This window comes from Opisthocomus hoazin, chromosome W, assembly GCF_030867145.1.
Source record: "Opisthocomus hoazin isolate bOpiHoa1 chromosome W, bOpiHoa1.hap1, whole genome shotgun sequence".
NCBI lineage: Eukaryota > Metazoa > Chordata > Aves > Opisthocomiformes > Opisthocomidae > Opisthocomus > Opisthocomus hoazin.
This window is the reverse complement of record NC_134453.1, coordinates 559,118-586,932: the sequence shown is the minus strand read 5'-3', so window position 1 is coordinate 586,932 and position 27,815 is coordinate 559,118. Positions and strand designations below refer to the sequence as shown.

General features: G+C 41.8%; 1 protein-coding gene across 1 annotated transcript in view; it reads right to left on the bottom strand.

Annotated features, from left to right (window-relative positions):
- LOC104328497 (phospholipid-transporting ATPase IC) overlaps window positions 1-27,333 on the bottom strand; it is a 35,642-nt gene extending 8,309 nt beyond the window's left edge. The window contains exons 1-20 of the mRNA XM_075446359.1: window positions 27,232-27,333; window positions 17,031-17,223; window positions 13,358-13,455; window positions 11,939-12,052; window positions 11,309-11,407; window positions 11,141-11,202; window positions 10,624-10,696; window positions 10,458-10,528; window positions 9,113-9,195; window positions 8,089-8,247; window positions 7,824-7,912; window positions 6,882-7,072; window positions 5,783-5,991; window positions 4,889-4,932; window positions 4,589-4,748; window positions 3,216-3,404; window positions 2,346-2,458; window positions 1,733-1,897; window positions 1,263-1,374; window positions 100-175 (exon numbers count right to left, since the gene is read on the bottom strand). Of these exons, the coding sequence (XP_075302474.1) occupies window positions 100-175; window positions 1,263-1,374; window positions 1,733-1,897; window positions 2,346-2,458; window positions 3,216-3,404; window positions 4,589-4,748; window positions 4,889-4,932; window positions 5,783-5,991; window positions 6,882-7,072; window positions 7,824-7,912; window positions 8,089-8,247; window positions 9,113-9,195; window positions 10,458-10,528; window positions 10,624-10,696; window positions 11,141-11,202; window positions 11,309-11,407; window positions 11,939-12,052; window positions 13,358-13,455; window positions 17,031-17,211 (2,288 nt within the window). The 5' untranslated portion in view covers window positions 17,212-17,223; window positions 27,232-27,333. The remainder of the gene's footprint in view (window positions 1-99; window positions 176-1,262; window positions 1,375-1,732; window positions 1,898-2,345; window positions 2,459-3,215; window positions 3,405-4,588; window positions 4,749-4,888; window positions 4,933-5,782; window positions 5,992-6,881; window positions 7,073-7,823; window positions 7,913-8,088; window positions 8,248-9,112; window positions 9,196-10,457; window positions 10,529-10,623; window positions 10,697-11,140; window positions 11,203-11,308; window positions 11,408-11,938; window positions 12,053-13,357; window positions 13,456-17,030; window positions 17,224-27,231) is intronic.
- Window positions 27,334-27,815: the final 482 nt, after the last annotated feature.

Here is a 27,815-nt window from a genome sequence, read left to right as displayed (position 1 = left end):
AAGAGTCACTGTGGGTTAAATCAATGTTACTGATGAGTTAATTTTAAAAACTGAACATTCATAATGCCCACAAACAAATCCTTTGTGCTTTTCACTTGCCTGATATCTTCTCCGTAGCAGATTGTTGTTTCATCTGTTAAGAGTTCACAAGAAAATCCAATATTTTCAGCAGTTTCTACAATGAAAAATAAGAGAAGAAAGTATTTACTTAAAGCTCCGTCATGAGTATTGGTTGGGAGCAGCCAGAAGTACCTGAAGTCTTTTTGAGTAATTTTTGAAGTTATGTTTCAGTATGAGAAGTTCCTTTTCATTACCACAATATGGATGAATAGGAAAAAAAAAAAATATCATACATGGCACAGAGAAGCTGGGGGAATGCTTGTTAATTCTTTGTCATACAACAGCTGCGTGGCAATGAAGGCGCAGTGGGTGATGGATTTAAAGTTGACAACAGGGAATTATATTTCCTAGGAAGTGTACATTACTGTGGTGGAATGCCTTGTCACAAGATATTTTGAAGGCAAAAACATGAGTGACCTGGAAAAGTCTATCAGCCAATTCGTGGAAGAAAGATCTACCAACTTGATGATGGGGGTGCTGCCGCCATGTCAGAGAGCAAGACTCAGTCACAAGGGTGTGCCACGCTATCTTGCCCTGTCCTTACTCTGGATTCCTTGAACCCCAACTGTTGCCACCATCAGAGCTGCTGGTCAGGCTGCATCTCCATCCAGGCCACTCTTACTTACAAATTTAATGCCAGATTTTTAGCTGACTTTACAAAATGTGTTGCCAGACTGCAGACTAGCAACTACCAAAAGAAAAGCAAATCAGTTTGTCAGCAGCACTTGCGATTCTTTGAAAAGTAAATTTTCACCATAAAAAGATCAGTTTTGGTACCTGCCCTCAGAGCCAAGCACACCTGGTGTTAAAAGTAAGTGGTCTTGCATTTGCTTTGCACTGGGAAAAGTGGTAGCTGGATATTCCCCTGGATTTTTGGTAGCAAGATTGTTCCAAAATCAGTCATCTAGGCTAATCTGTTGGAGGAACAGAAGTTACACAGGAGCCTACCCAGTAACTCTGGACTGGGAACAGCTGGCACGAAATTCTGCACTTTTTAGAAAATCCCCCAGTTTCGATTTAAATGGAGTTTCATACTAAGCTTCTCTAGAAACTTATGCTTTATTTCTAGGCTGCATTTGTCCCAGTTCACATTCTAGCCCTTATCCTGTTTTCACTAGCTCTTTGGCTGTAAGTAAACCCACCTTTTTTGTCACCAGTAAGCACCCAGATTTTAATGTCTGCTTTTGAAAGTCTGGAAATAGTTTCTGGAACTCCATCCTGTAGCTTGTCTTCAATAGCTGTTGCACCAAGGAGCTGGAAAATATTTAAAATACAGGTATTTAGTAGGATAAATACGCACAGAAAAGTGATTAATTTTCAATAGAGAATGAAATATTCTGGATATGTCTTCAAGCCAAGGTACAGCTCAAGCTAAGAATTCAGTAAAGACAAACTCTTGCATATAGAAGTGACCACACCGAAATACATGTACTAAAATACATTTCCCTTTGTTCTATTAAACTCTGAAATTTGGCACAGCTTTAAGGGCAATAAAATACTGAAAAATTCTAAATCAAGATGTCCCAATAAGCAAGGACAATTTATTTTCAGAGAGATAAGTTTCTGCTTATATAAGAACAAAAGTACACCAAAAATTTAAAGCTTGACTTACAATCAAGTTTTTTTCTATTTCCTCATATACTTTGTCCAGAGCTTCATCACGATTAGCTGTAGCTACACTGGCCTCCAAAAACTTTTTATTCCATGCTTCAAATTCATCACGACTAATGTCTCTATAGCACAGGCAGAGTGTCCTAAGAGTTTCATTCGCAAAAATCTGAAAAATAATTGAATAAAAACATATCCACAAACCAAAACTCTTCACTTGCAATCCGAACGTAAGATCATAAGCATTTGCTAAGTCTGACAGAACAAATCTGACTGCGCAATTAGTCCTGGGCATTTCAGAAATGCCCCAAATTAAATTATAGCTGACAAGAGGTGACAAACAGAACAGAGTGATCTGGAATACTGATAACTATGAAAAAAAAAAAAACATGTAGGCAAAATTTAAGTTAACTTCTCATGAAAACACAATGAATGCATTTTTAAGAACATGCATGAAAACTTCTGTTGCTTTGATTATTTCTCAGGTTTGGGATGACGAGTAGAACCAATTAGAGGTCTGCATTTGTTTTAATAGCTTAGGAAAAGGAAATTAATAAAATTATAAAACGAAAGAAATTAATTTTAATTTTAAAACAGCATATAAAATGCAAACTTACATATAGTGCTTCTTCTGTAGCTTCTCTCTTTAGATTCCTTGGGTGCAACCGTTCATAAATTACTGTATCAGCTCCCTTACAATATAGCCTTATATTTCCACATGATTCTCTTACTGTGAAGTAAAATACGAGAGGTGGGACAAAATGTTAGAGTACATTTAAATAAAGGAATAGTTTCAGATTAGATTTTTCAGTCTACTGCTCTTAAGTACCAAACCTACACGATCATGTTTCTTCTCCATCATCTCTATTCTTGTTCAGTTAAGTAACCTGGTGGACAAGTGCATTTCCTCTTCTCTTTCATGACAGGCAAGGACATTTAAAAACTCCCAAAGATTATGTTTTTGATAATGGTTCATACAGTATTAATATCTCACTTGCCCATAGGAGCTGGGAAGAGATGTACGCTAGAGGGACGATGCACCATAATTACAGCCTTAAAAACAACAGATCTCTAACTGATTCAAGACTGACTTCTTTAAAGATTGTTAAAATCAAAACTGAAGAGCTATTTATACCTCAGCCTGCATACCTAGTGTTCCAATAGCTAGAGGAACAGGCAACTTGCTTGTTCTCTGGGGGAAAAAGGGAATAAATCATCTTTACAGCATTTCTTCAAGCTTCTACTAAAGGGACCTAAGATTGTCTTCAGGAGAGGCCACGTCTGAACACCAGGACTGTCTAGTGGACACGTTTACCTAATTACAAAGCCTCTCTTTTGCTATCCAGAGCTATGTGGATTCAAATCTATCATAGGACTGTGTGTTACACAGCTGTAATTCTTGACTTCAAACAACTTCCCTTGCACACACTTTTTCACCCATGAAATAGAAGTGATCTTTTCTATAAAGGTCGGTTCAATCAGCTCACCAATGACAGACATCCGTTTTCTGTCACTGTTGAAATCCAAGATAGCAAGGACGTCGTAAGTTCTTTCAATCCCCATTTCACTTACAGTGATGGTATTTTGTGTTCGTGAAAGAAAAACATAGCCGAAGTTTCTGGCTGCCGTAACCAGGGCCCCCTCGTCTGGGGAAGCTGCTTGGTAATTGAGCTGACCTATATCGTGCAAACAGCAAAAAGAAGAGAAAGCCAGGGTATACCTGAGCGTTACAGGGGCCCTAGGACACCAAACACCCATTCTTTAGAGTGACTGAGGGCTGGACATGCCAAGTCCTTTCTCGTTCTGAAGTGGGGTCTAACACACTGCTGCAGCACCTGACAGCAGTGCACACAGAGGAGAGGGACTAGGGACACCCCGTGCTTTTTCTTACATGTGGTTTCCAAACAGGGTAAGTCACTGAACCCTCTTCCCTCCAGGTGTAAAAGCAAAAACTGTAATTTCTCTCTCTCAAAACAAATTTAACTTAAATATCTTAATTTCTCAATACATTCATTGAAGTATTTTCAAAGGAAGCTCCAAAAGACAAATCCTTGGCCACAGACACCAATACAGTGTAGTGGAAACAGTCCCAAAAACATTAGCAGGAAGACCAGGAAAGGACAGGAGACTGCCAGTTTCAGAGAGATCTCACAATGATGGGAGTAAAGCAGTATCACTCTTCAATGTTTTAATTGAACCTTCCAACCTTATTTTTCACATTCATGAATTCTTCAATAGCCATTTCACCTCTAAATTTAGTTTGTCACATTTTTTGTTATTCATTTTGGTTATTTACTGCCAATACTCTTAGGACAGACATACACGATTTGTATCCATCTACAGGGCTATGCTTCAAGAACTAAGAGCATGAAACCCTCATGCTGAAAACACTTGTTTTTCCACACTGAAAACAAGTGTCCAAGGGTGTTTGTACTTTCACATATGTATGTGGAACCAGAGACTATGCTAGTGTCATTATGATTTTCTCTGTGGTTTATGCTTTAGAGTTTTTAAAGATGTGTTTGAACAAAGAGAAGACCTGTAACATCAAAACACAAGACCTCTGTATAAACTGTTCCCCTGCCTTTCTAAATCTGCTGTTATTTAAGATGTGCATTTGCCACAAATGTAACTGTCATAAAGACAGCCCTCCTTCCATAAAAGGTCAGATAAGTTCAGCACAGGGAATGGCACTGGCTCTTGCTTTTGTTTGATTTAAAAGAGCAGCCTAGCATGCCTTCTCACTTATGGGATCAGCATTAGTTTTGATCTCTCCCTTGTGCAACTGGATGTGCATTGTTGTTTCCCCTTACGCAAAAAAAAAACAAAACCAACCAAACCAACCCACAAACACACTCACCATCAGAAGTGTCAGCCATGACTGTGTGACAAATGGCAAGCACAGAAAGGAATTTCTGAATTTCTGGCTCCTTTCCCAATTTTATTTGCTCTATCAGATAGTGATCATAGAATGAGAACTTCTCATCTGCATACATGTTCCAGCTGAAATCCACTTGCTGCTTAGAAAACAGAAGAGAGAGTTTGAGTTATCTCATGTGCAATTGCTTTGTGCCTGCCAGCAACTCTTCATACTTTGGCAAGGGAAGGTTCCCTGTTCTACAGACCACAGGGCCTTCAGCGCCAGATTGCACCAACCTACCTCTGGGTGGCTCTGAAGCTGCCCTGCTCCATCCCGGCAGTCTCCTGCAATGCAAGCACCATCAGTTAGAAGGCACAGGACAGAGTAACAAAGTGTTTACAACTCATTCACAAAGCAAAAAATACAGAGAATATCTACTGCACTGGAATAGCTCAGATTCTAAAAAAGCAAGTTCTTTCACAGCCACAGTACCTTTGTATACTAGTGACACCAAAGCAAATATAAGAAAAAAGCACGCGGGGGAATTGTCATGAAGCATCCGGGTTGCCTTAACACAGCTTTCACTGTCAGAAATTCCCCATCTCTCATCAGAGGGAGGATGTTTAAAAACCACATGGCAATAGCATGCTGCATTCTTCATTATTTGAAACGGCCAAGTAACAGTTTTGGAGCATGTATGTCGTGTATTCTAAATATTGAAATCCAGACACAACTGGAAATGGAAGTAACTAACACAAAATGAAAAACTGCTGTTCTTATTAAAATGTTCTTATTTGCTTCTAGATTAATTTTGTCCCTGAAGCATTTCTACCAGAAGTAAAGTATTCTGTAAAACACTAATTTCTGACTTTTCTACTGGGAAGTTCCCACTCAGGTCCATCAGTTTCCCCTTTTTAAAGGGGAAAACGGTGGGAAAACCCCAACAATTCCATTTTACTGGAGCTTTGTGCAATGCCAGGGCTAAACTGTGGAAGTTCAGTAGAAACTAAAAAGACTCATATGCACCTGATTTCAAAAAAGCATTAAAATTCATTTGTGTGGACTGGTCAGAGGCTGCCAGCTGTGCTATTCAGGGACTTGCAGGGTCTTCCCCCTGTGGTGCTGTCACAAACTGGAGCTCCTGTGCTAGCCATTGTTTTCACTACAGGGCCCAGCAGCGTGGCACAGACTTACCGTATCTTTGGCCGTTTATGCAACATTTTTTAAATGTCATGATGTTCTGCGTAAGCGTCCCCGTCTTGTCAGAGAAGATGTAGTGGATCTGCCCCAGCTGCTCGTTCAGCGTGGTGGTTCTGGCCTTCGCGGCCGTGTCCTTCTCAGGGTAATACATTTGCAGGTCCCAGTTTATAAAATAGCTTTGGCCCAAACGAATTACTTCGACACTAAATGGAATAAAATCAATTTTCTCACTCCCAGCTGCATCTCATGTTTCAAAATAATAACATATTATCAGGCCCAGGGGACTGTATTTTCCAGGACTCAAATTGCGTACATAGCCCAAGAGCTTAAGACAAAACAATTACATTTACCAGCACATTACAGAGTGCCATCACCCCCACACAGGCCACTCAAACTGATGTCGGACAACACAGCTCAGCTTCAACACCACCACAGTAACTGGGGAAAAGCCTTTACGGCCTTATCAAGCCAGAAGTATTGATGGTGCTGCTTCCGTAACAAACACAAATCCCACTTGGGAATAGCATTTTAAGTACAGTTTGGAGAAGAGCAGGTAGGAGGCTGGATGACTCCAGGTTTGTCAAAGGCAAAATTATTCATACTTCATGGAGCAGTAAGGCCTCTCTTTGAGAATAAATCTGGAAAAATTTTTTTTGCATTTTATTTCTTTTTCAAGTAGTTTCCTTCACCCACTGTGACTGCAGAATTAGATTGAGAAGTTAAATACCAGTAGGATCACGTCTCCAGCTTTGTCAGAGATCACTGCTTAAGAGAATTTTTTCCTTAGTCAAAGTATAGAGCAGATACGCTTAATACTGTTAAGAAAAGCCAGATATGTTTAAATCCTAAGTCAAAGATCCTTGAGTGACGATTTGATATGAAAGCAATACAGATCAGTTTCTCGTAAAATCTCACTGAAGAGGGTGAGTGTATCCAATGTCTTTTCGGTAAGACAGAGAATTAATATGCTTTCCCGTCCAATGTGAAGCTGCGTTTGTTGCCACCAATGGGAAATCAAGTCCATTCACCATTAGTCCCCAGGTAGTTCAACCCTATCACCAGTTCAGCTTTAAAGGCCAAGGTATTTACCTACCTCACATAGAGGGAAATGGGAACCATGGTGTTCAGAACAATGATGTATCCCCAAAAGTTAAGAAAGCCACGATACGGAGGACTGAAGTCTTGTGCATCGTAGAGGTACCAAGACGAGTTGCCGATCTGCTGCTCCCAGTAAGTGTGTCCAATGGCAAGGCCAGCCGACAGCAGGATGAGGACGACAAAAATCTACAGCGTACACAGAGAGGCCTGTGACACTTCAGAAATATCTACTCGACTTACACCCCAAATCTCCATGTTCAAAATAGACTATTACATGTATTTTTAAGAAAGAAGGGGAGCAAACCTTTCCCACAAAATGGTCTCTTCAGATAATCTGGGTTCTAGTTTTTGTCTATTCCCCAAGCATCATCTTCATGTTTTTACATCTACTTAAGCAGGCAGCAAATAGGGCACATGAACGTGCTCAGACCAGAGGCAGAATGTGCCGAGATAAGTGCCCCTGCCTGCCAACAGGCCAGCTCCTCTCTCCTCTCTGCCCATCCCAGGGAATCACACTCAGTGGAGCGCGGGGTGTAGCACAGCCGGTATTCCTCACACGCACACCCCATGGGTGCTGCCCAAGGACAAACACCGCGAGCGTTGAACCTGTCAGGCTGAACGGGCCTCTGAACCAGGAGCGGGTCCTCAGGTCTCCCTCCAGCACTTCAGTGCAGACAAGCAGAGCACCTGCCCACCGCTCCTGAAGCACTTTTCCGCATCGCGTAGGCTGCCCTACACCTGCAGTTTAGGGTCACGGATTCCACCAGCAGCGAGGCACCTTTCTAGATTTCCTCCTACTTCATCTCAACTCGTCAGGGCAAAACACGACTGTAAACATGCCATTACCCCAAAAGAAAAAAAAGTTTCCTGAATTTGCATTCACTCTATTCACTTAAAAATGAAGTCAAACGTCTGAATTTTAAACAAAAAGGCTTACAGTATAAACCATGTAATTCATAAGGGAGTCAATTTTTGTCCTTTTAAATCTCGTCTTTCCACTATTTTTCATTATTTTTGTATCAGCACCTAAAAATAAAGGAAAAAAAAAAGGGAGGATACATTATACAAACAAGTGCTAGTATTACTATTTTACAAAACTGGGATATAAAATACAGCCAATGTTTATAAGATAAAGATGACAATTCACTCTATAGCACATGCTTTTAGTTGGTAAATATTACACATGTTCAATTCATAAATACCTGCAAATATGACCACTCCATGGCAGAAGTCTGTATTCCTGATTTTACATCCACGTAATAAAATCTTATCAGCATCCAGTGAATAACTCATGTTTCTCCAGAATAATGTTCCGGCAAACTTATCCAGTCGGTTATTAGGTTCTTCACATTCAATCAGACCTTAAAAAAATTTGGAGGAGAATATGGGTAATATACAACAGTTAAATAAAAATGCATGGATTTGTACCCGCCACAGAAGTAGTTCTACTTCATGAGGCTGGTTCTTCAGGAAAACGAGCATCCTGAATAAACAATTTCTTTGAAATTTAGGGTGTATGGATATTCAGCGCAAATATTCCTGAACCAGACTCCGTGTCTTTGTGGGAAGCCTCTCCTTCCATATAAATTTGCTCAAGAGACATTCTTTAAAAGAACAAACTTTTTACATCTGCAACATCCCTTGGCAAACTGTGAACTTTAGCTTAACTATGTATTGTGTGAAAAAGCACCTCCCTGCTGTCTATTTTGAATGTCAGTTGCTCATTTCACTTCGTGTTCCTCAGTTGTCATACTGGAGGAAACCAGGAACAGTCCCTACTTGCTTACTTCTCCGCGTCTCTCAGTAAGAGGAGGGATTCCTGCCCTTCAAGTTTCCACAACATGAAGAGAAAGCAGCTAGATCATAATGATAAATATGAAAAGGACAATAGAAGATTATTTTCCAGATCCAATCCCAACAGCAAACATACTTTTTTTCCAAAGAAAACAGGCAAACACTAATAGAGGGCTCCAGCATGTCTACTCAGCATGCCGTAGCTCATTCATGGCACAGGTCTCGTCTCCAGACAGACCATGTTCTGCTCAGCAGCAGAGTTTCCTTTGCGCAACTTGCTTACCCTGCCTTGTGACAAAAGCCAGAAAGCCACTAATTCCAGAATCACAAGCACCACTGGCAACACTTCCATCCCCACCCATGTTTTCTTTACTTGCACTGTAAACTGCCTGAGCAACATTTGAAGAGTTGTAAGAATATAACTGTACAAACCATTGAAGTCTGCCATTGCACTTTCTTCTTGAAGGTATCTGTGTGTTACCTCAAGTGACATTTTGAATTTTAAGTTAGTCTCACTAAGAAGAAAGCATAAAAAGGTCATTTATTAAAACCATGGATACGGGAAAGAAGTTAGAACAAAATTAAATTAAGCAAATCAATATCCCATAGGTACCAGCCCCCTACTTGGAGGCAATGGCAAAGCCACACATTTGCATGGATACGAAGCATTCATGAACCGCGTGACTAGCTCTTACACTGGCTGCTTTTCTTCACAAGTGAAACCTTACCCCTTTACCTCTGCCCACTGTAGGTAAGTGAAGCTTCTCACAATCATTGTTTTACCAACGCAATAGTAAAGTTTGAAGTAATGGTTATTTGAAAGCCATATTTAATGACTGCTGCTGTTAAAAGCTCCAATAGAGAACAAACTTTTCGCACCACAAACAGATCCTTGTTTTGCGTGATGTTATAAGTTATAGTTTTTAAGATCACTAAAGGTCGAATGAGGAATACACTGCTCATTCAGAAAAACTAATATTTCATCTCATTAGGTGAAGTCTGTATTATTACAGACTTCTAAAAGAATTCAGCACAAGCTTTCTGGACAACATGAACTAAAACAACATTTACAAGGCAACGTGACAGGGACAGTAGGATTTATGCTACCTAAGCAGTTTCTATGAAAAACTTCCACAGAAAAAGATGTATTTTTGTTTTCCAACTCTGACAGTGAATAAGAAGAGTTTAAAATAATAGAAAAGTCCAGGTTGGAAGAGACCTCTGGTAATCAACAGTCGAACCTCCTGCTGGAAGCAGGACCTTAGATAAGGTTATTCAGGGCCTTGTCAAGCCAAGCCTTGACTGTTTCCAGTGGGAGAAATTCCACCACTTCCCTGGTAACATATTCCAATGGTAAAAGTTATCCACCGTGAAAACAATTAGTCTTGAACGCAGACAAAACTTGCTCTGAAGCAACTTGTATCCACTGCTTCTTGTCCTGTCAGTGTGCACCCTCGTGAGGAGAACATCTTCTCTGTCACTACCTTGGAGATAGTGGAAGACTGATTAAATCCTGTTTCTCTTCTCCAGGCTGAACAAATCCAAGTCCTTCACCCCTTCTTCATATGTCATGCTCTCCAACGCTTAAGGCATCTTTGTGGCACTCCAGTGGACCCTCACCAATTTTTAATAATCCTTGAATTATGGGAATCAAAAACTGCACACAGTTTTGCAGGTGTGGCTTAAGAAGTGACTAGTAGAGTCTGAAATACACACTGCTTGCTCTTTTACCAGTAAGCCAAAACTAAATCCAAGAAATCCTTAAACAGAGCCTTACCCATCTAGTTCAGCTGTCTCTACGTAGCAGAGACTGTTTGGTTCTGAGCTGGATAGCAGCAAAATGTCAGCCTAGAAAAACAAATAAATAAGCAACAAATAAATCCAAGTCAACTTTCATGCAGAACTCTGCAGAAACATAAAACAATTATATCTCAAGCACTTACAGGAATGAAAGTATTTTTCTTCAGACGAATGATATCACCAACTTTAATATCTTTCCATTTTGTGATTTTGAACCTAGTATCAAGATAGTTTAATAATTATTACTATTTAATCTAGAACACTATGCACACTATAAATCTTGAAATACTGAACTTTCCTTAGTACAAAAGTATTACATCTTGGTAAAGTGTGTTTTCTTCTTTTTGGAAATGGCAATTTAGTTGGGGGTCTGTAACTTAGAAGTCAACCTACCTCTTCTCTCCCCTCTTCACCTATATATGGATTTCTGTCCTTCTCTCCAAAGAAGTTGCCCTTAGCACAGACGTAGTGCCACAGAATTAAGTTTAAATTACTCCTTTTGGCAATTCTCTTCCATTTTCAATTAAGTTTTCACACAGACATGTAGAACAGTAGACAACAAAAAGCTGAACTTTCCCTACCATCCACGGGTTAAGATCTGTGATGAAACTTCGTAACAAGGCAACAAACACTACTTATAAAGTTAAGAACAGTACAGACCTTCCATCCCTGATGACTTCGCATGTCCTATTATTAACCTCGCTGTCCATCCTGTGACGAGCCTGAAAACCAGGAGTAGAGAATGTACTCCCTACTGTGTATCACAATTCAAGAAATAAACAACATTGAGGTTTTTTGCTTTTAATATTAACAAAACCTGTGTCTTACAATGTCATCCACTAGGTCTTTGACTGCAGTTATTCCCAGCACCAAGAGTAAGGGCACCAGCGTTGTATACCATGACAGGGTCGTTATTTGGGGAATCGACTACAAAAGACAAATAAAATCTGTTCAATACAGCATTATCATTCAAGCACAATTCAGAGACATTTAATAGAAGTCTGACTATAACATAAGACAGAAAACCAACACAGAGAGAGAATTTTAAGTCAGGTTGGGAAGATGAACAAAACTCTCACAGGAGACTTTGACCGTGCCGTCCTACCTCAGTGGCTTCTCTTTAACAATTGTAGTTGCTCATATTTTCTGTTGGAGCTTCTGATTCGTGAGTGGAACTTAAGGCCATTATGTTTTACAGAGCAAAAGAAACATCTTTTCCCCATGAAATTCATGAACTCTGCAACTAGCTCATCCTAGCTAATACAAAGCTAGGGTATGTTGTTCCAGATTTCTGTTAAGACGAGCTTAGTTTCTGTAGTAGCTCAGACACAGTCCCTACAAAGTACCCTGCAATGTCCTGACAGGACAGCAGTGAATTGGGTCATTAAGTATTATTCATCTTAGTAGATCAGCACCTCAAATTCAACTCACAGTTAGTATTCTCTCCGTCTTTCTTACCTGCAAAATGAGAAGAACGAGGAAATAGAAGTTGGCTGCTCTTTTAAACTGTTCAAACAGATTCAGCGGTAAAAAAGTGATAGGGTTGTACTTGTATGTCTTAATTGCATTTCCCTGTTGAAGAAAACCCAATGTCATTCACAACAGTAGATTCTTCTTACATAAAAATACGCATTGTACATTTGTAAAGGAAAGCATTTTACTAGTGAAATCTTTCCTACAAACTTTGTTAGAGCTGTACCTTTCCTCAACAGTTTAACATGGGTCACCGTCTTAATGAACTCAGGCGGAAAATGTCTGTTTCGCTGACATTAACATACCCCAGAAAGCATCTCAGACTGAAGCTTCAGCCACACCGAGGACGGTGGGGCATTGCACAGCCACGGTGCGGAAGGGTTACAGCCTCCCCCCAGGTAACTGACACAGTGCATATGGCACTGACAGATGAGCACAGAGAAGGGGAAGAAGCTTCAGTGCTCTCCTCCTCCTACGCAACCTTCTCTGTGATGCCTTTTGACATTATTTGCTAAATACGCGGTATCACTGTTAGAGATATAATTGGTCTTGGGCATCAAACTCCAAATAACGAATCCAGATACAAAGGACTGTTAATCAGACTTATTCAGGAGGGACAGTGTCAGATCCAGCAAAGGTTAACTATCATGCCTGCCAGTCCCCACCTAGTCCAAGCATGCAGGATTTCCATTTCTATAGCTCCCATTGTATCAGTTTTACTATTCAACGTTCATACTCGAATGAGGTAATCCAAACTGCCTCTCGTCTGCAAGGCAGGTATCTCAGCAGCTACGAGGGAACCACATGAGTCAGTGCATCACATATAGAGCTGGACGGGCCGTACATAATCCCGCAGTCCAAGCCTCTGTCACTCGCAACCAGCACCACATACAAGCACCATAGCTTTGTTACTTTGAAAAGTTGAAAAATTAGGAATAGGAAAAAAAAATTCAACCTTTTGTCTTGATAAAGACGACATTTTTATCTCATTTATCATAATTAGTCGGATTTAGAATGACACTGTTTAAATGACTAGACATTCTCAAATATCTATTTTTAAGACTGTCCCAGTCTAGCTTAATACTACACTGAGAATTCTTATATGAAAGATGACACCTATGCAGACATTTGCAACAGCCATAGTTGATCAGATAAAACTTGGAATTTGGACTGACACCTGGCTTCTAACTCTATCTCATCTTAAACAAGTCTCTTGATACTCTTCATTTTCTGTTCACAAACCCAAAACCAGTTATACTTCCCCACCTTTGATGGAAATCCTGAAGAAGTGTTAATTGTGGCTTTTACACTAATCAGCAGTGGTTGGAAAGATCTTACTGAGATTAAGAAAGTATTCACCCTGACAAGTACTATTAGTACATAATTGAGATAAAGAAAACTTACTGCATATTTGCTTTTTTTGAAGCACAGAAATACCGTTCTCTTAAACTGGGGCTGTTCATAGAAGTGTTCATCATTTGCCTTCACTTGCCAGCTGCAGTCTGGAAGAGACAAGGCAAAATGGGTCAACACCTGAGTGTTATAAACACGAGGGAACAAATCTGCCAGTCTCGGGTTTTCTCTCAAAAGCCACCTTTTAAAGGTACTTCCAATTGAAACAAGACTGGTACCTGCTTTTTAGTACATTGTCTAAAAAAAGTTTTCAAGAAGTTTCCAGGCTATTTGTCTTTATCAACAATTAAAATATAATCTGAGGTAGGAAGAAGTGGTGATTACCAATGTGAAAGTTCTATGAGAAGCTGAAAACCTATCAGAGTAACATTTACTCATGCTAAATTCCCTTCTTTCCCCTCTTTTGGTTTACTTTTATTACACCTGTGAAGCACAGAGCACCCAAAACAGGGTTTCTCAGTCTTTCTAGACACGAAAAAGTCCACTCAACTTTTGAAAACAATTACTTCATATAACCATACTATGCGATGGTTTCCATTTGCAACTATAAAAAAAAGTGAAAATCTGAAGTGCTCATTTTATTTCTTCAGTCATCAGTTTTGTTTGATTGCTTGAAAACTCAGGAATATGAATTGCATTTTGCAGTAAAATATAACAAAACTAAACAAACGATGTCTGCAACAGCATTCTGAAGCTTTGGACCACAAGCTGATAAAATTGCTTAGAAAGCAGCTGAGCGATCTTGCCTCCCTCTGTCACCTTCGGTATTTAGCATTCAAAACCCGACTTGACAAACAGCCTCCCTAAGGAAAAAGTTTCTAGAGAACTTGTTAACAAACCATTGATATCCACGTTAAGGTCCCTATTGTCAATCTAAGTCCTACAAAGTCCACGTTTCAATGGGGTTCATCTAGGACATACCTAGCTTTTGGCAGACCACTATTTATTGCCAGATTGCCTCCTGCTGTCATGTGATTCTCCATGCTCCCTCTTTTCCGGGCTCCCTCTTTCCCTCCAAAATCCTTCAGATCCCTTTCCTGCCCTCAAGCCTGCATCACCAATAGCCCTATTAATGCTGCTACGCACACCCACGACTTCAGGCCCTGCCCACATCAAAGCAGCTCCCCGCTGAACTCATGCGGCCAGTTTTTAAGCCAACTCACAGAAGCCTTTTGCCTGCCTGGGAAGGATGAGGCAGACAGTATTTCGAAATCCAGCTTTCCTGACTCATCAGCCAAGTATCTCCCCCTTTTCTCACATGCACAGTAATTGTCCTTAATGGGTGCTCTTTTTGGTTTCATGGGATTCTCGTGACCTAAGCGCATCCAGCGCAGCAGAGCATGGATGGGGTGAAACTCCTGGAGGCAGAGGCGTGGGGACTGGCACACGGGAAGCACACGTGACTGCGCTCTTGGGCTGCTGTCAGGTAGTCATGTCTGATGAGGCTGACTAGGACTTAAAAACTCCAATCCAGACAAAAAGCTTTTCTTTGTCCGTCCAACACATACAGCAAGTTCTCACTGGATGTATCTGGGATGTTTACTGTGACTACGTAACTTTCATTTCCAGCATATTGGTTGTAAGCCGAGACGATAGTAGAGAAATATTTACTCCACTGTCACACTCGTATTTAGGATTGCATAAATGAAAACATACAGCAGATGGTGAAGACACATTGTGCATCCTGGTCCGGGCTTACACAGAAGGGCTGAGAGTCACAGGGTTTTAGATGCCTTCCATAAAATTTACAAAAAAATTACTGGAGGACCAGATTTTTGTTTAAAAGAAGATAAATATTACTGAAGTGCATGAATTGAGAAAGTTATTAATGACATGAAGAAAATTGTAAACACATCTACAAGAATATTATTTCTTCACCTCATTCACAAAAATATTGCAGTGTTGATAAAACCTTAGTACCCCAGATGGAAAACTGGTAAATTAGATCTTAACTAAAACCTGCAGGATGGAAGCTCCCCAAAATTACTTTCAACTGCTTAAAAGTGATATTAATACCTAAGATTCGGGAAGCTGCATCAGTAATTCATCATATTTAAAAGAACAAAAAGGGAAAAACCGTCTTTGTTGAGGGGAAAAAAGAAGCAAAAAGGATGATGTTTTTGTAGCACTACCTGAATATAATTAGCTATTGAACCAGCCAGCAGATTCTACAAATTCCGCAATTTACGCCAGAAAATTATCTATTAACCAGAAAAAGCAGGCAAAGAGGATTTAAACAAGCAAACAAAAAATCCAAAGGGTCTAAGGGGAGGGTGGAATCTAATAATGTTTCTCAGCTGCTTAGAAGCTCTGTGATTAGAGTACTAGCCTACCAAGCCTACAAGGTAACATCTCGTACCTCCTTAAACCTTTTGCCCTAGCTCAGAGTTCAAAGGAGCTGTGCAATATCCATAGCTCTCGTCCATATTTTGGATAATAATTTGGGTAACATTAGCTGAATAGACAGCATATACTTGGGGTTATACTGAACTAGCAGGAGCTACGAGCCCTTTGGAGGGAAGATTCAAAATTCATCTCCCTGCTTTCAGATTCTCTCCAATGCACCAGGATAAAGGAATAGGCATGGTACACTCCAGCAGAGGAATTGAAGGTGTAGCAGGTCCTGTTTTAGTCTTGTTTCTCTCTTTTTCATTTTTCTTCTCCTTATACTAGGCCACAAAGGAAGCCTGTGGTTGCTGGTGTACCGTGTCTATGAAATAAAATACCTGGATAGAATAAGAGCGGAGAAAGGAGGAGAGCGAGCAAGTCATGATGAGAAGTCAAGAAAATACGATAGCTGATGAAAGGCTAAGAAAACTGTGTTTATTCTATAGACTATGTTACCTCAGTCATCGTAAAAAAACCCCCAAAACTAAACATGTAATAGGTGGTTATAAAATGAGAGGTGATCAACTGTTCACTATGGCCACACAAACAGGAAGAAATTATATATATTAAACAGGCAGTGGTTAAATAAGAAGTACTCACATTGCAACACTAAAAACAAAAAGGTTATTTAGGGGAGTTACAAACTTTCCTTGGACAGAAGTTAAGAACAGGTACGTCTAAAACATGCCAGAGATGTTCCTCCCATTCATGTTCCTGTGCGGGCAGCAGCACACAGACTGCACTTGACAGGTTTCTTTGAACTCCTACTCACCTTACCTTTCTGTGATTCTGAAACTACTGCAAATAAAGAATCAGGAGGCTACAAAATTAGCATTGAAGCTGAAATCTCATCTGGGCAAGACTTAGAAAGCAGATACACGTGCAAACCAACCGACTAAACACAGCAAATTGGCTTATGCTGGTTCAAGTCTCCAGGTGGCGGGGAAGGCAAGTATCTGCAGTTCAGTTCGAGCAGCTCTCAGACCACAGGCTATGTACATCCAGGGCCTGCCTTAATGCAGATGAGGTCACAGATCATTAGCTTTACGCAACAAGCAGTGGCACAGGACCCTGGCTGCAGACTGGAATGAAGCTGCTTTTCATTCTGACATTCATTAAACTGAATTGCCATCAATTACTCCTCCAGAGATTCAGATAAGCCATTCCAAATCCTTCCTAATGAATAAGCGCAAAAATAAAATTGAACCATGCATGGCTCAGCCGCTGTATTCAGGATCATTTGCTTAGCCAAATCAAGTTTCTGTCAGAACGTTACCTTTCTTGAATGGCTCTCTGCTCTCCTCGGCACTGCTGTTGATTCGGTTTTGTCCTGGTTCGACCGCAGGCTGCTGACTGTCCAACTCATCCTCTGTCTCATCATCACTGTATGGCACCACCTCATCGTTGGGCTGGGAATCCTCATCAAAGGTGGTCTCTGAATCCCTTTCTGCAATCATGCTGCTAGCACCCTGTGAGCATTTTATAAAAGCCAGGGAAAGGAGTTAACGCAGCAAGTGCTGGAAACTGCAGCTCTGTAATTTTACTCTGTTGATGCTGGTCACCACAACCATGTTTGAAACCAGTTTGCCTGGAACAGCGTAGAGCACAGGCTCAGTTTTCAAGCACAGACCAAAGCCATGAGGCAGTTCTTTTCACAGCAAGTCCTTCATTACTGTTTTGCTATATGCAATTACACATGTGCACACGACAGACTAAGGAATGCCCTGCGCTCGAGACCTTGAATGGGAAGGGAAGCAGGAGTGAGGGAGCCCACAAACACCTGACTCCCACGGCCATTACACTGTCCCCTGCGGGGCCACAGGAGCCAGAGCCCTTTTGGCCACAGTGGGGCAAGGCACCGAGCGCCGGGCTTGGGTCACTCAACTGCTCCTCTGTCCCAGTCTGACCAGTCTCACCCAAACCAGCCCTCGCTTCCTCTCCCCTCCCCATAGGCTGCATGCCAACATTCCTCGTTGCAAGATCCCACATCTTGGTGTCCAAATACCCGAGGGAAGTCTGTAACCAATTTGTGGTTCAACACACAAGACCAGTCAGTTGAAGCTGTGATGTGTGTGTGCATACCTCTGCCTGAGGCTTTTCAGAAAGCGCACAAGCTCCCTAACCCTGGAGCACTAGCACGTTATCTCCCAAACTGGGATCTTCACTCTCCATAAAATTTATTTAAATTACAGCTCTTGAAAATCTCCCAGTGTTCTTGTGACTTGGGCTGCTGCAGTTTAGCTGTGATCTCAGACAGAAGCAAGACAAGCGACCGGGGATCCCAGCCTCCTCCAGCATATTTAGATCACTGAGACAGTTTCTACAGCTTCAGCGATCTGCTGCAACAGACAGTGTCCTATTAACTGCTTGTAAGCAAAACCCAGAAACCACCTACTTGTGTGTAACTCCCCTCCAACCAATACCTGCAGATAACCACCTGCACGATTCCTAGGTGGCCTTCATCTACATCTGGCCAGTCAGTCACCTTGCTGGGTGTCCTGGGATTTTAATAACTGATCTGGCGCAAGGGTTCAGGCTGTTCTGATGAACACGTCCTCTTAATTTCTAATCACACAATGCCCAAATTTGTTGTACTGAAGCCTAAATTGCACTTGCTTCTGCAGATCAACACTTCCAAACAGGTTCTGTCCTCTCTGTGCTAGGCACCATAACAACAAATTAAAAACCGTGAGGAGAGGAGCGGGCTCCATCACCTGACACATTTCTGCCAGGGCCCAGGGGGGTACCAGTTAGTCTCTGTGGCCCCGATCAGCCTTGCCCCCAAGCCCTGTCCAAGCTGCATTGGAGTGGGGCCGGTCTCCATCTGAGCTGTGGCCGTGTCCATGCCTCCTTCAGCTCTGCCACAACTCTATGGATCTCTCCAGCCATCAATGGGCCTGATCCTAACCCTGAACTACACAGCAACTTTCTGGCTTGACCCTGGACCTGCCTCATCACCGTGGCATTGCCTTATGGCCTGGACTCTGGCTGGACCTGGTGACCATCTCGGGGTCTGTCCTGCTTGCCTTGTGAGCCCTGGGACCTCCACCCACTGGCTTTCCTGCAGGGAGCAGCTCTGCTCTTACTGCTCCCTGGCAACTTCAAAACAAAACCAAGTTAAAGGATCACTGAAGCCAAGTAACATAACATTGCACAGCAGCTACCTACCAAGTACCCATCTGCTGACTCATCTTGCAGAAAGAGCCAGGTTCTGTGGAGGAAGGCCAGTGCCACCCTATATCCCGTACGCTGTTGCTAATGAAACCAGCTATCATTGGGGCGGGGACAAAACCTTGTCAACATCAACATTAGTTTCTATTTTTGCAAAGCTGAATTGTCTCCTGCCCTTAATATCTCTTATAAGAGAGACATAAATATTACATGAGCGCTTAATATGTTACTCAAATGACACGACTGTTGGCTGGGAGCCCAAAGCATGCAACACTCGGGAGCCGTAGCACTGCAGGGCTTGCCCAGCGCACAGGCTAATGTTTCAAGATTGCCAGTTTACAAAATAAACCAAACCCACCAGGTATCCTATGAACGCACAGTTTGATTTAACATGAGTTAACACAGCTTCCCCCAAGGCCCACTCAACCTGTTAGAGGCTGCTTACTGACACAGTTAGCCAGGAATACGACTAACACAGTTGTGGAACCTGAAACTTTTGTGAAAAGGTCATTTGTTCTCCTAAACAGCCTTGGAGTTAGGGAATTCACCTGAAGACGCAGGAGATCCAAGCTCAATCTCAGACACCCAAATACCTCACTGTGGTATTTTGGTTTATTTCTCATCTTTTCTACCCCTTTTGTTCTTTCTTGATTACCACCCCATCCCCATAATATCTCCTATTTCACCTGACATGGAAAGGAAGAAAAGCATTAACCTGAACCAAAAAAAATCATCTCCAGAGCAACCTACTCCTTAGCAACTTCACAGACGGGGCCAGGACAGCTTGCACTGACACCACTGCAGGAACCGGTCTGCGATGCAATCCCCGCAGCTTCTCGTGCACGGTGATCCGGCTGCAGGCGGGCAGCTGCCCGACCCACGTCGGGGCTCAGGGGCCTGCAGGCTACATCGAGGTTTTGCTCCCTCGGCAAGCCACGCAGGCGCTGCTGAGTCGGGTATCAGTCTTGCCTCTTAACAGCCCTGCAAACTCTGACTTGCTGCGCAATCCTCACAGCCAACACAAACACTGACTTTTTCCATTTTTTTTCCTATCCAAGCAGGGATACAGACAATCCTGCCCTTAGCCAACAATGCCTTAACTTTGCAAGCAAGCCAGGGTCAGACTCTTCAACCACATGTCTACTTTGGGGTTTATTCAGATTTTCTTTGCACTGAATGTCTGTTCAGGCAGAAGAAATTCCTTCTGTTTTCAATCCCAAATCATTTCAATGTTAGACAAAGTCCTTTTAGAGCAGGACACAATGCCCAGTTCCTCTTTGAAATATATATGAAATATACATGACTGCAAGAAGCCCTGCAGCAGTCGAGGATTCTGCCCCGCTAATACCTTACATGGGGACTGCTGGAGGAGAAGAGTTTAAGATCCTCACATGCACAGTCCTTAAAACAATAAATACCACCAGATCTTTGAATTGCTCTCACTCTAAGACAAACAAAATAAGTTCATACCCCTGGTACACAGAGATTCAGCTGTTAGTCTATTAATCTTTACTCATTAACTGATTAATGATTAATGAACTAATTAATCATGCAAAGGGTTGCATGATATGTCAAAAAAAACCCACCGCATTTGTTTTCTACTATAGATGCATAGCTAAATAGAAATACCTAAAATACAAACAGAAATAGCCTGCTAGCTGGGAACACCAGTGCAGTTGTTTGCTGGGGGAAGTTCAAATTAATTGTATTCACTTTGCCTCCTCAAAGAATTAAACTGTCAACTGGAAAACCTTGCTAATAGGGGAGATCTCATTAACTGTTACCTTGCAGGCAGCACAGCCCTCTCCACTGAGCTGCTCCGTGCCGCGGGCAGCACCATTACCGTTCCTGCAGAAGGCGACGCACTCCCACGTCAGTGGGACTTTTGTGTCCAGTTCTGGGCTCCCCAGTTCAAGAAAGATGAGGAGCTACTGGAGAGAGTCCAGCAGAGGGCTACAAGGATGGGGAGGGGACTGGAACATCTCCCCTACGAGGAGAGGCTGAGGGAGCTGGGCTTGTTCAGCCTGGAGAAGAGAAGGCTGAGAGGGGACCTTAGAAAAGCTTATAAATATCTGCAGGGTGGGTGTCAGGAGGACGGGGCCAGACTCTTTCCAGTGGTGCCCAGTGACAGGACAAGGGGCAACGGGCACAAACTGAAGCAGAGGAAGTTCCAGCTGAAGATGAGGAAGAACTTCTTCCCTCTGAGGGTGACAGAGCACTGGAACAGGTTGCCCAGGGAGGCTGTGGAGTCTCCTTCTCTGGAGACCCATCTGGACACAGTCCTGTGCAGCCTGCTCTGGGTGACCCTGCTTCAGCAGGGGGGCTGGACTATATGACCCACAGAGGTACCTTCCAACCCCGAACATTCTGTGATTCTGTGACTTCAGGCAGCATTTACTAACCCTGACACCACAACATGCAGAGGGCACCATCTCTGCACCCAGAGACCCCATTGTTAACATCCCAGATAGCCAGCAGAGTCTCCGGGGAAACATTGCTGCCTGCCTGCTCTGTGCACACCCTGGCCTCGGGGACCACCAGTGGTCCAAGTGATGGAGAGCGTGTGGCAGCGGAGGAGCCCGGGCTGGCTAGGACACTGCAAAAAGGCACCCGCAGTCAGAAGAGAGCACAGAGGTGTTGTGGAGCTGAGAGCAAAGGAGTTCTCCAGTGACAGGGCGACAAATTGATTTAGAATTAAGTTTCCTGACACCTAGTCTGCATGAAAAGGGCTAGATGGGATGTCTAAGCAGTGTCAGAAGTTCAGAGGAAGGTGGAATGATCACGAGGTGAAAGATGAGACGGGAGGAACTGACAGCATGGAGCAGCAGAGGTGCCAACTAATACTGAGCTATCAGGGGACGGAAAGAGAGGAGAGTGCACATGCACCGGCACCTGGATGTAGGATGGACACAACGGAATCCAAAAATGAATTAAACACGGCAGGAAGAGGGGCAGCAACTACTGGTCTTCGCAGTGGTCACTATCCTGAGGAGAAGAACGGCACCACAATTAAAAAAACAGCTAGAACAGCTATGCCATGCAAGAGAAACAAACTAATTCTGAACATGGTTGAAACAGAATAAAAGCAATGGTCCATTCTTAAAAGGATCTACTCTCAGAAGAGAGACAGACAATTTCTTGTGTTTGCGTGCACTGCTTATGTTCAGGCTTGAGCTGAAATAACAATCCCTTACAAAACGGTCTTTCAAGTAAGGCAAAGAAAGGACTTGGTTTGCTGGAGCTAAAACTGTTTCAAACAAGATCCCAACTGCTCTTCCCATTTCACAATAATATGAGCCATAATGAACACTGCCTCTACAGATCTTGCATTGAATGGACTAATAAAAAAGCTACAAATAAATAGGCTTTAGAAATTTCTCTGAAGGCATCATTTCTCACATCAAGCTTAGATTCAACCAATAAGTCACATTTAAACATATACAGCGGGGAAATAAAAATAAGCAAAACAAAATTCCGACACAAGAAAAGCTGCACAGTTCCTTTCAGCAACAGGATGAGCATTTCATAAAATGAGATATATTTGACTACGTGTCTCGGAGAGCCCGAGATGGAACGACCACAGTTGTTACACGCTGCTTGATAAAATACTCAAAGAAGACTTTAAAAAGTTCATTCTTGGTTGTATGGTCCTCATGTTCTAGTGCCTGACTTGAAGACAGACGCTTTCACTCCATTTCAGGGAAGTCACAATGGCAGAAATGTTTACATTAAACAAAACTTCAGTCTAGAGAAAGCATTAGAAGAAATAGAGCGGTTTCCCCAACAGCTCAGTAGCCACTAACAGCAGGGTTGATGTATGGGAACGTAAAGGAGAAGAAAACAGTACTAAACACAAGTTTAATTATACATGCCTGAGTTTATTTGGTAAAAGGGCAGAAAACCTAGGTGCAAATTCCACAGTGCTTCGGTCACTCGGGTTTTGTGCCTGCTCATGCCTCAGGGCAAGTACCAGCCAACTGGGAGTAACTTAACCATTAAAAAAAAAAAAAAAAAAAAAAAGGCATTTACTGCATTTGTTTGAAGGCAGTAAACAACAACAAAAAGATAATCTTTGGCTGAGCCCTTCACAACATAATCCAAATAAGAAGCCTGACAGCTTTGTATTGTCATGAAAAAAGGAAATGCATTTTGTCAAACCAACAGGGAAATAGTCATCTCCAATAAAAAAAAAAACAAACACAGTTTTAAAACATGGGAACACCAATGTCCTGTTCAGTCAAATGACAACATATTTCAATCTCACTTGGGAAACTCCATCAAACATTTTAAAGCCAGTACTCTACTTAGAGCTCCAGCATTGAACGAATCAAATGATTCTTGTTTTCCTTGCCAGCAGGAACAGTGCCGCAATAAAGTAACAGTTTAAAAAAAAAAAACCAAAAAAAAACAGAAACAAAAAATCATTCTGAAATTTCTCCACCGGGGTAGAACTTCCGTGTTCACCAATTCCCATGTTTTTAAAAGCTTTCCCATACTTTCTGGATTTAATTCTTTACTATGTGTTACTGGAAAAAGAAACATTGAAAACAAAAACCTGCTCACAGGAGGACTGAATATGCACTTCCAAAACTGCAGGTAGAATACCACGTCTAACATTAATCTCCGAGGTGGGAGTTTCACCCTAAGGACTTTCTAGCAGATGCAAGATTACTCCAATTGCATTTTCCCCAAAGAGACAGAAGTAATTATTCTGCCATCTTCAGCTGTCACACACTGCTCATCTTGCCAATAACTGAGACTTTAAGCTAAAAAAGGAGCATGAAGCAAAGACAGCCCGTTAGGTAAACAGAGTAACTGAACGGATGCTTGCAGGACTGCAATCCAAAGAACCAAAAAGGAAACCAGAGCGCACAGAGCACTTTGATGGCTCCTATCAGAGCAGACACCTGTATCTGAGAGACTCCAGCCCATACCCTGGCTTATAGCCCAATAGGTTCAAGAACGATTTTCATCCATGGCACACGTTTAAAAAACAGCTCTAACAATGTTTGAGAACTGAAGCTTGTAACTGAAAAGACAGCTCACGATCCACTCTTGGGTAAGGCTGCAGTCTCGTTTCTTTTAAAACAACCTGGTCACCAATATCAAGTCCTGAGCAAGCAAAACAAAGGAACCACTTCTTAAGGACCAATTTATCTGTCCTTTCTGACAACGCAGATACAACGCAAAGTATTTAATCCAGATGACCATTTTGTAAACCCGACTGTGGGAAATGGGCTCAGAAATGGCTACACAGGGCACACTGAGACATGACTGGAGTAGTCCCCACCTCTTCACGCTACTAACAAAACCAGCAAATACAGCAGAACTCCGAGGAACAGGAACTGCTTCAGGAAAACGAAGCTCTGCTTTGCTCAGTGGAGCAGGCGGCATAGAGAGGTGCAGACATTTTGTCTTAAGGCTAGCATTCTCGATCTAAAAAGACAGCAGTGGGCTTCAAACAGCAGGAAAAAAAAATCAGCTGAAAACAGAACAGAAACAATGAGCAGCACTATTCACAGCATACAGATGGTTCATCCAGTCAACATGCAAAGGTTGTGTTTCTTTTTTTCACCAGCTGGCAGCAATTCAGATGGATATTATTAGCTATTGCTGTTTTTAGGGCAGAAGAAAAGAAAGAGGATTCTCATGAGTTACGGCATGAATACATCCAATGCAGTTGCTTAAATGCAAGATGTTTTTATACCACGAAATGCAGAGACAGTGGTAGTAAACCACACCAGGATTCCAACTTCTCACCACACAAATTCTCAGAGGATTCTGTAGATATCAGAGAGAAAATATTTATTTTTTGTACAGCAAAATTCCTACAGCCACAAAAGTAGTTACCACCTAACTTTCCACCAGCTGGTACAAACAACAAATGATGTAATAGCTGTAGGTGAGCACTGCAGGATCTCCAAAAGAACTGTTACCCTGGGACACCGCACGGCAGTCCATCTCCCAGGCTGATAATCATCAGATTGGTACCATGGGTTCAGTTAATGCTTCTACAGTTCTTGCTCGCTGTTTAATCCTCACAAAGCAACAGTCAGAACTGAAGTCCTTCGATGGTGGGATACTGCATTTCTATTCTCACTTCAGTGATCCCAGACAAATGCTTTAATAGAGTATCGTGCTTCATTAAAAATGTATTAATCAACTAATCTATGTGTAACAAGAGCTTCTACAAGGAAACAGGCAAATAATAAAACTCGGTTTGCTTCCAAAATATGCAGCAGATCACATTACTCAAAATAGACATGAAATTTTACTGGTAACAAGTGCTTGGACAGGCAGATAGAAGTATCTTCTCAAAAACTCAAACCTTCTAGCTAATCTTTATGACATTTTAAGAAAAAAAAAATCATTACTCAAAATAGCATGAATCAGCATGAATGGGCCAAGGAAACAAACTTCGTTCCAAACACAACTAAGCTTGAGTTAGATTGCCATGCAAATTACACGCTTTGAGCTTATAAATTTATATAGCTACTTCATACATAACAGTTACTTTATTGAATGACTACTTTAAAATAATTGAACACTCCCAAAATTACATCTTAAAGGGCAACAATTTCTATCAGCCATTTGTTCTGAAACACACTGACTTTTGTATGCATCGTTACAGTATGCCATGACCGTGGTAAATTCCAGCTCTTGAAATGCCTCAGAGAAAGGCAACCTCAACAGTTTACACAACTATTTTAAGTCAGCTGTGACTGAAGGCATGCTGTTGCTCACCTGAGGCAGTCTCCACCAAGTACCATCAATGTAGTGCATCAGAAGTGGGGCAAACTGAATCCCGAAGCTGAAACCTCAACTCCTCCAAGCCAACAAAGTACACTTTGCATTAGGCAAAAAAAACCTGCTTATAATTCAGAAGGTATCACATACGGTGTGTGCCCTTTAGTATCACCCTAAGTGCTGCCAACGACTATCGGAAATGGCACGGCTTGGCGCTTGGTACAACTGGCAAGCAGACTCTGCCCAGACATCGCGGACAGTCAGGCTCCTGGCAGCTGACGCAGAGGCACACCCCAGTTCTCAGTGCTGCTTTAGGAAAACAGAACTGCTGAACGCTCACACCGTGCACTGCAAACAGGTCAGCCTACAGCCAAATCGCTCCAGCGGAAATACATCAGAGCTGAGGAAATAAGCAGAGGTTTGCTTATCTGTCAGAGCTCCCACAGCTCAACAATTCCACCTACAATAAAGACATTCTGGGTCAGGGATGCTTTTCTGAAATAAGTATGCTCAAACCACATTTGACAGCATAAGCTAATCAAAACTGAGATAGTAAGAAAACAAACTCCTGACCTTACACACCTTCTTTGTTGCACTGTGACCCTGGAGAAAGTTCCTACTTTGAAACTGCCAACACATGCGTAACATGAGTTGACTCAGAATTCCCACCAAAAAGAGTTAAAATTCAAGGGATTAAAATATGGCTAATGATAAAAAGCTTGTGGTGAAGTAGTGCACCTACAAATCCCGTGACACCAGAACACACGTCATATCTGACGAGCCCAAGATCTTCACCACACAGCAGAACCACAAAAGATTCAAACAGCACTTTTGGAGACTCAGGCTCCCACTGTAATGTGAGAAATCCGCAGGTATAGGTAGCTACCTATTAAAATTTTAAGATTGCTATGTGTGAAAATGAGTATGAAGGACATTCCAATAGAAGTTAATTGATGACTATGAGCCAACAGGACTCTACATAAGGATGAGATTAACTAGTCACAAACAATTTAACAGAAAATAGTAACAACAGATAGACACCCATAGCCTACAGTCCAAGTTGCCTGAGGCTAAGTAAGGATGGTTGAAGATGGGCCACTTGCAGAAACAAAGTATCAGTTTTACCCATTATCTGCACTAGGATTTTTCATTAACAGATATGAAGACTCTCCATCATTTAAAGTCCAAGTCAAGACAAGTTATCTTTGCAGCAGATAATAAAGCTGGTAACCTTTGTTCAAGCTGGAGGTTCGAGAGTGCTCTGAGGGGGTTTCAATCCGCCTTTTACACAGACTGTTACATCGCCTCTCAAGGTTCATGTTCTAAACCTGCATATCTTTTTTTATAAAGGAAAAAATAATTATTTTTGTGCACATATAAGTCATATTGTTTGGCGTGGAAGATTTTTGGAACTTTAAATAGAGTTATCAAAACCAGCAGGTATTTTTAACCACAAAAAATAAAGGTTACTTCCTGCTAACAAGGTTGGAGATTACATAGCAATACACCTTTTCTGTCAGCATCTAGAATTGACACTAAAGATATTTTCCTAAACTGACCTTTATCCAATGCAGTTTGTGACTGAACCAAGAGCGTGCATTACAGACGTAGCTCGAAACGCTTCTACCGTCAGCGCACAGAGACCACCGGCCGCTCAAGAAGAATCTCCTGTATAGGACTTTAAATTAGGCTCCATCTGTAAGGAAACAAGGTTAGAAAATGGTTTCTTGGCTGACTTCCACCTCATGAGACTATGTGCATGCAGTAACAAAAGAAAATTTCTTCTAGGCAAATAGTGAAATTAACTTGCTTGCAAGGCTTTCTTAACAAAAGCAGAGATTTCTGGTTAGTCCTCCAAACCCCTTCATGCTACCTCTTCCTCCTCTCAGGCAGAAAGTCCCTTTGGCAACTGACCTGGTTCTTTCCTTGAGCTGTTTCCTCTACACTGCTTATTCTTCTCCCTTCCCCCTTCTTTTTTCTTTTATTTTCCACTTTTATATGTTGCTTTTGTTTTACATCTCCCTGTACATAACTGTACACCATTCTGTAAACAAAAGCATCTGTACACTTGCTAAAATTGTATCTACTGTCAAATTAAAAATATATTTCTAATTTATATTAGAACATGTGAGGAAAAAACCCA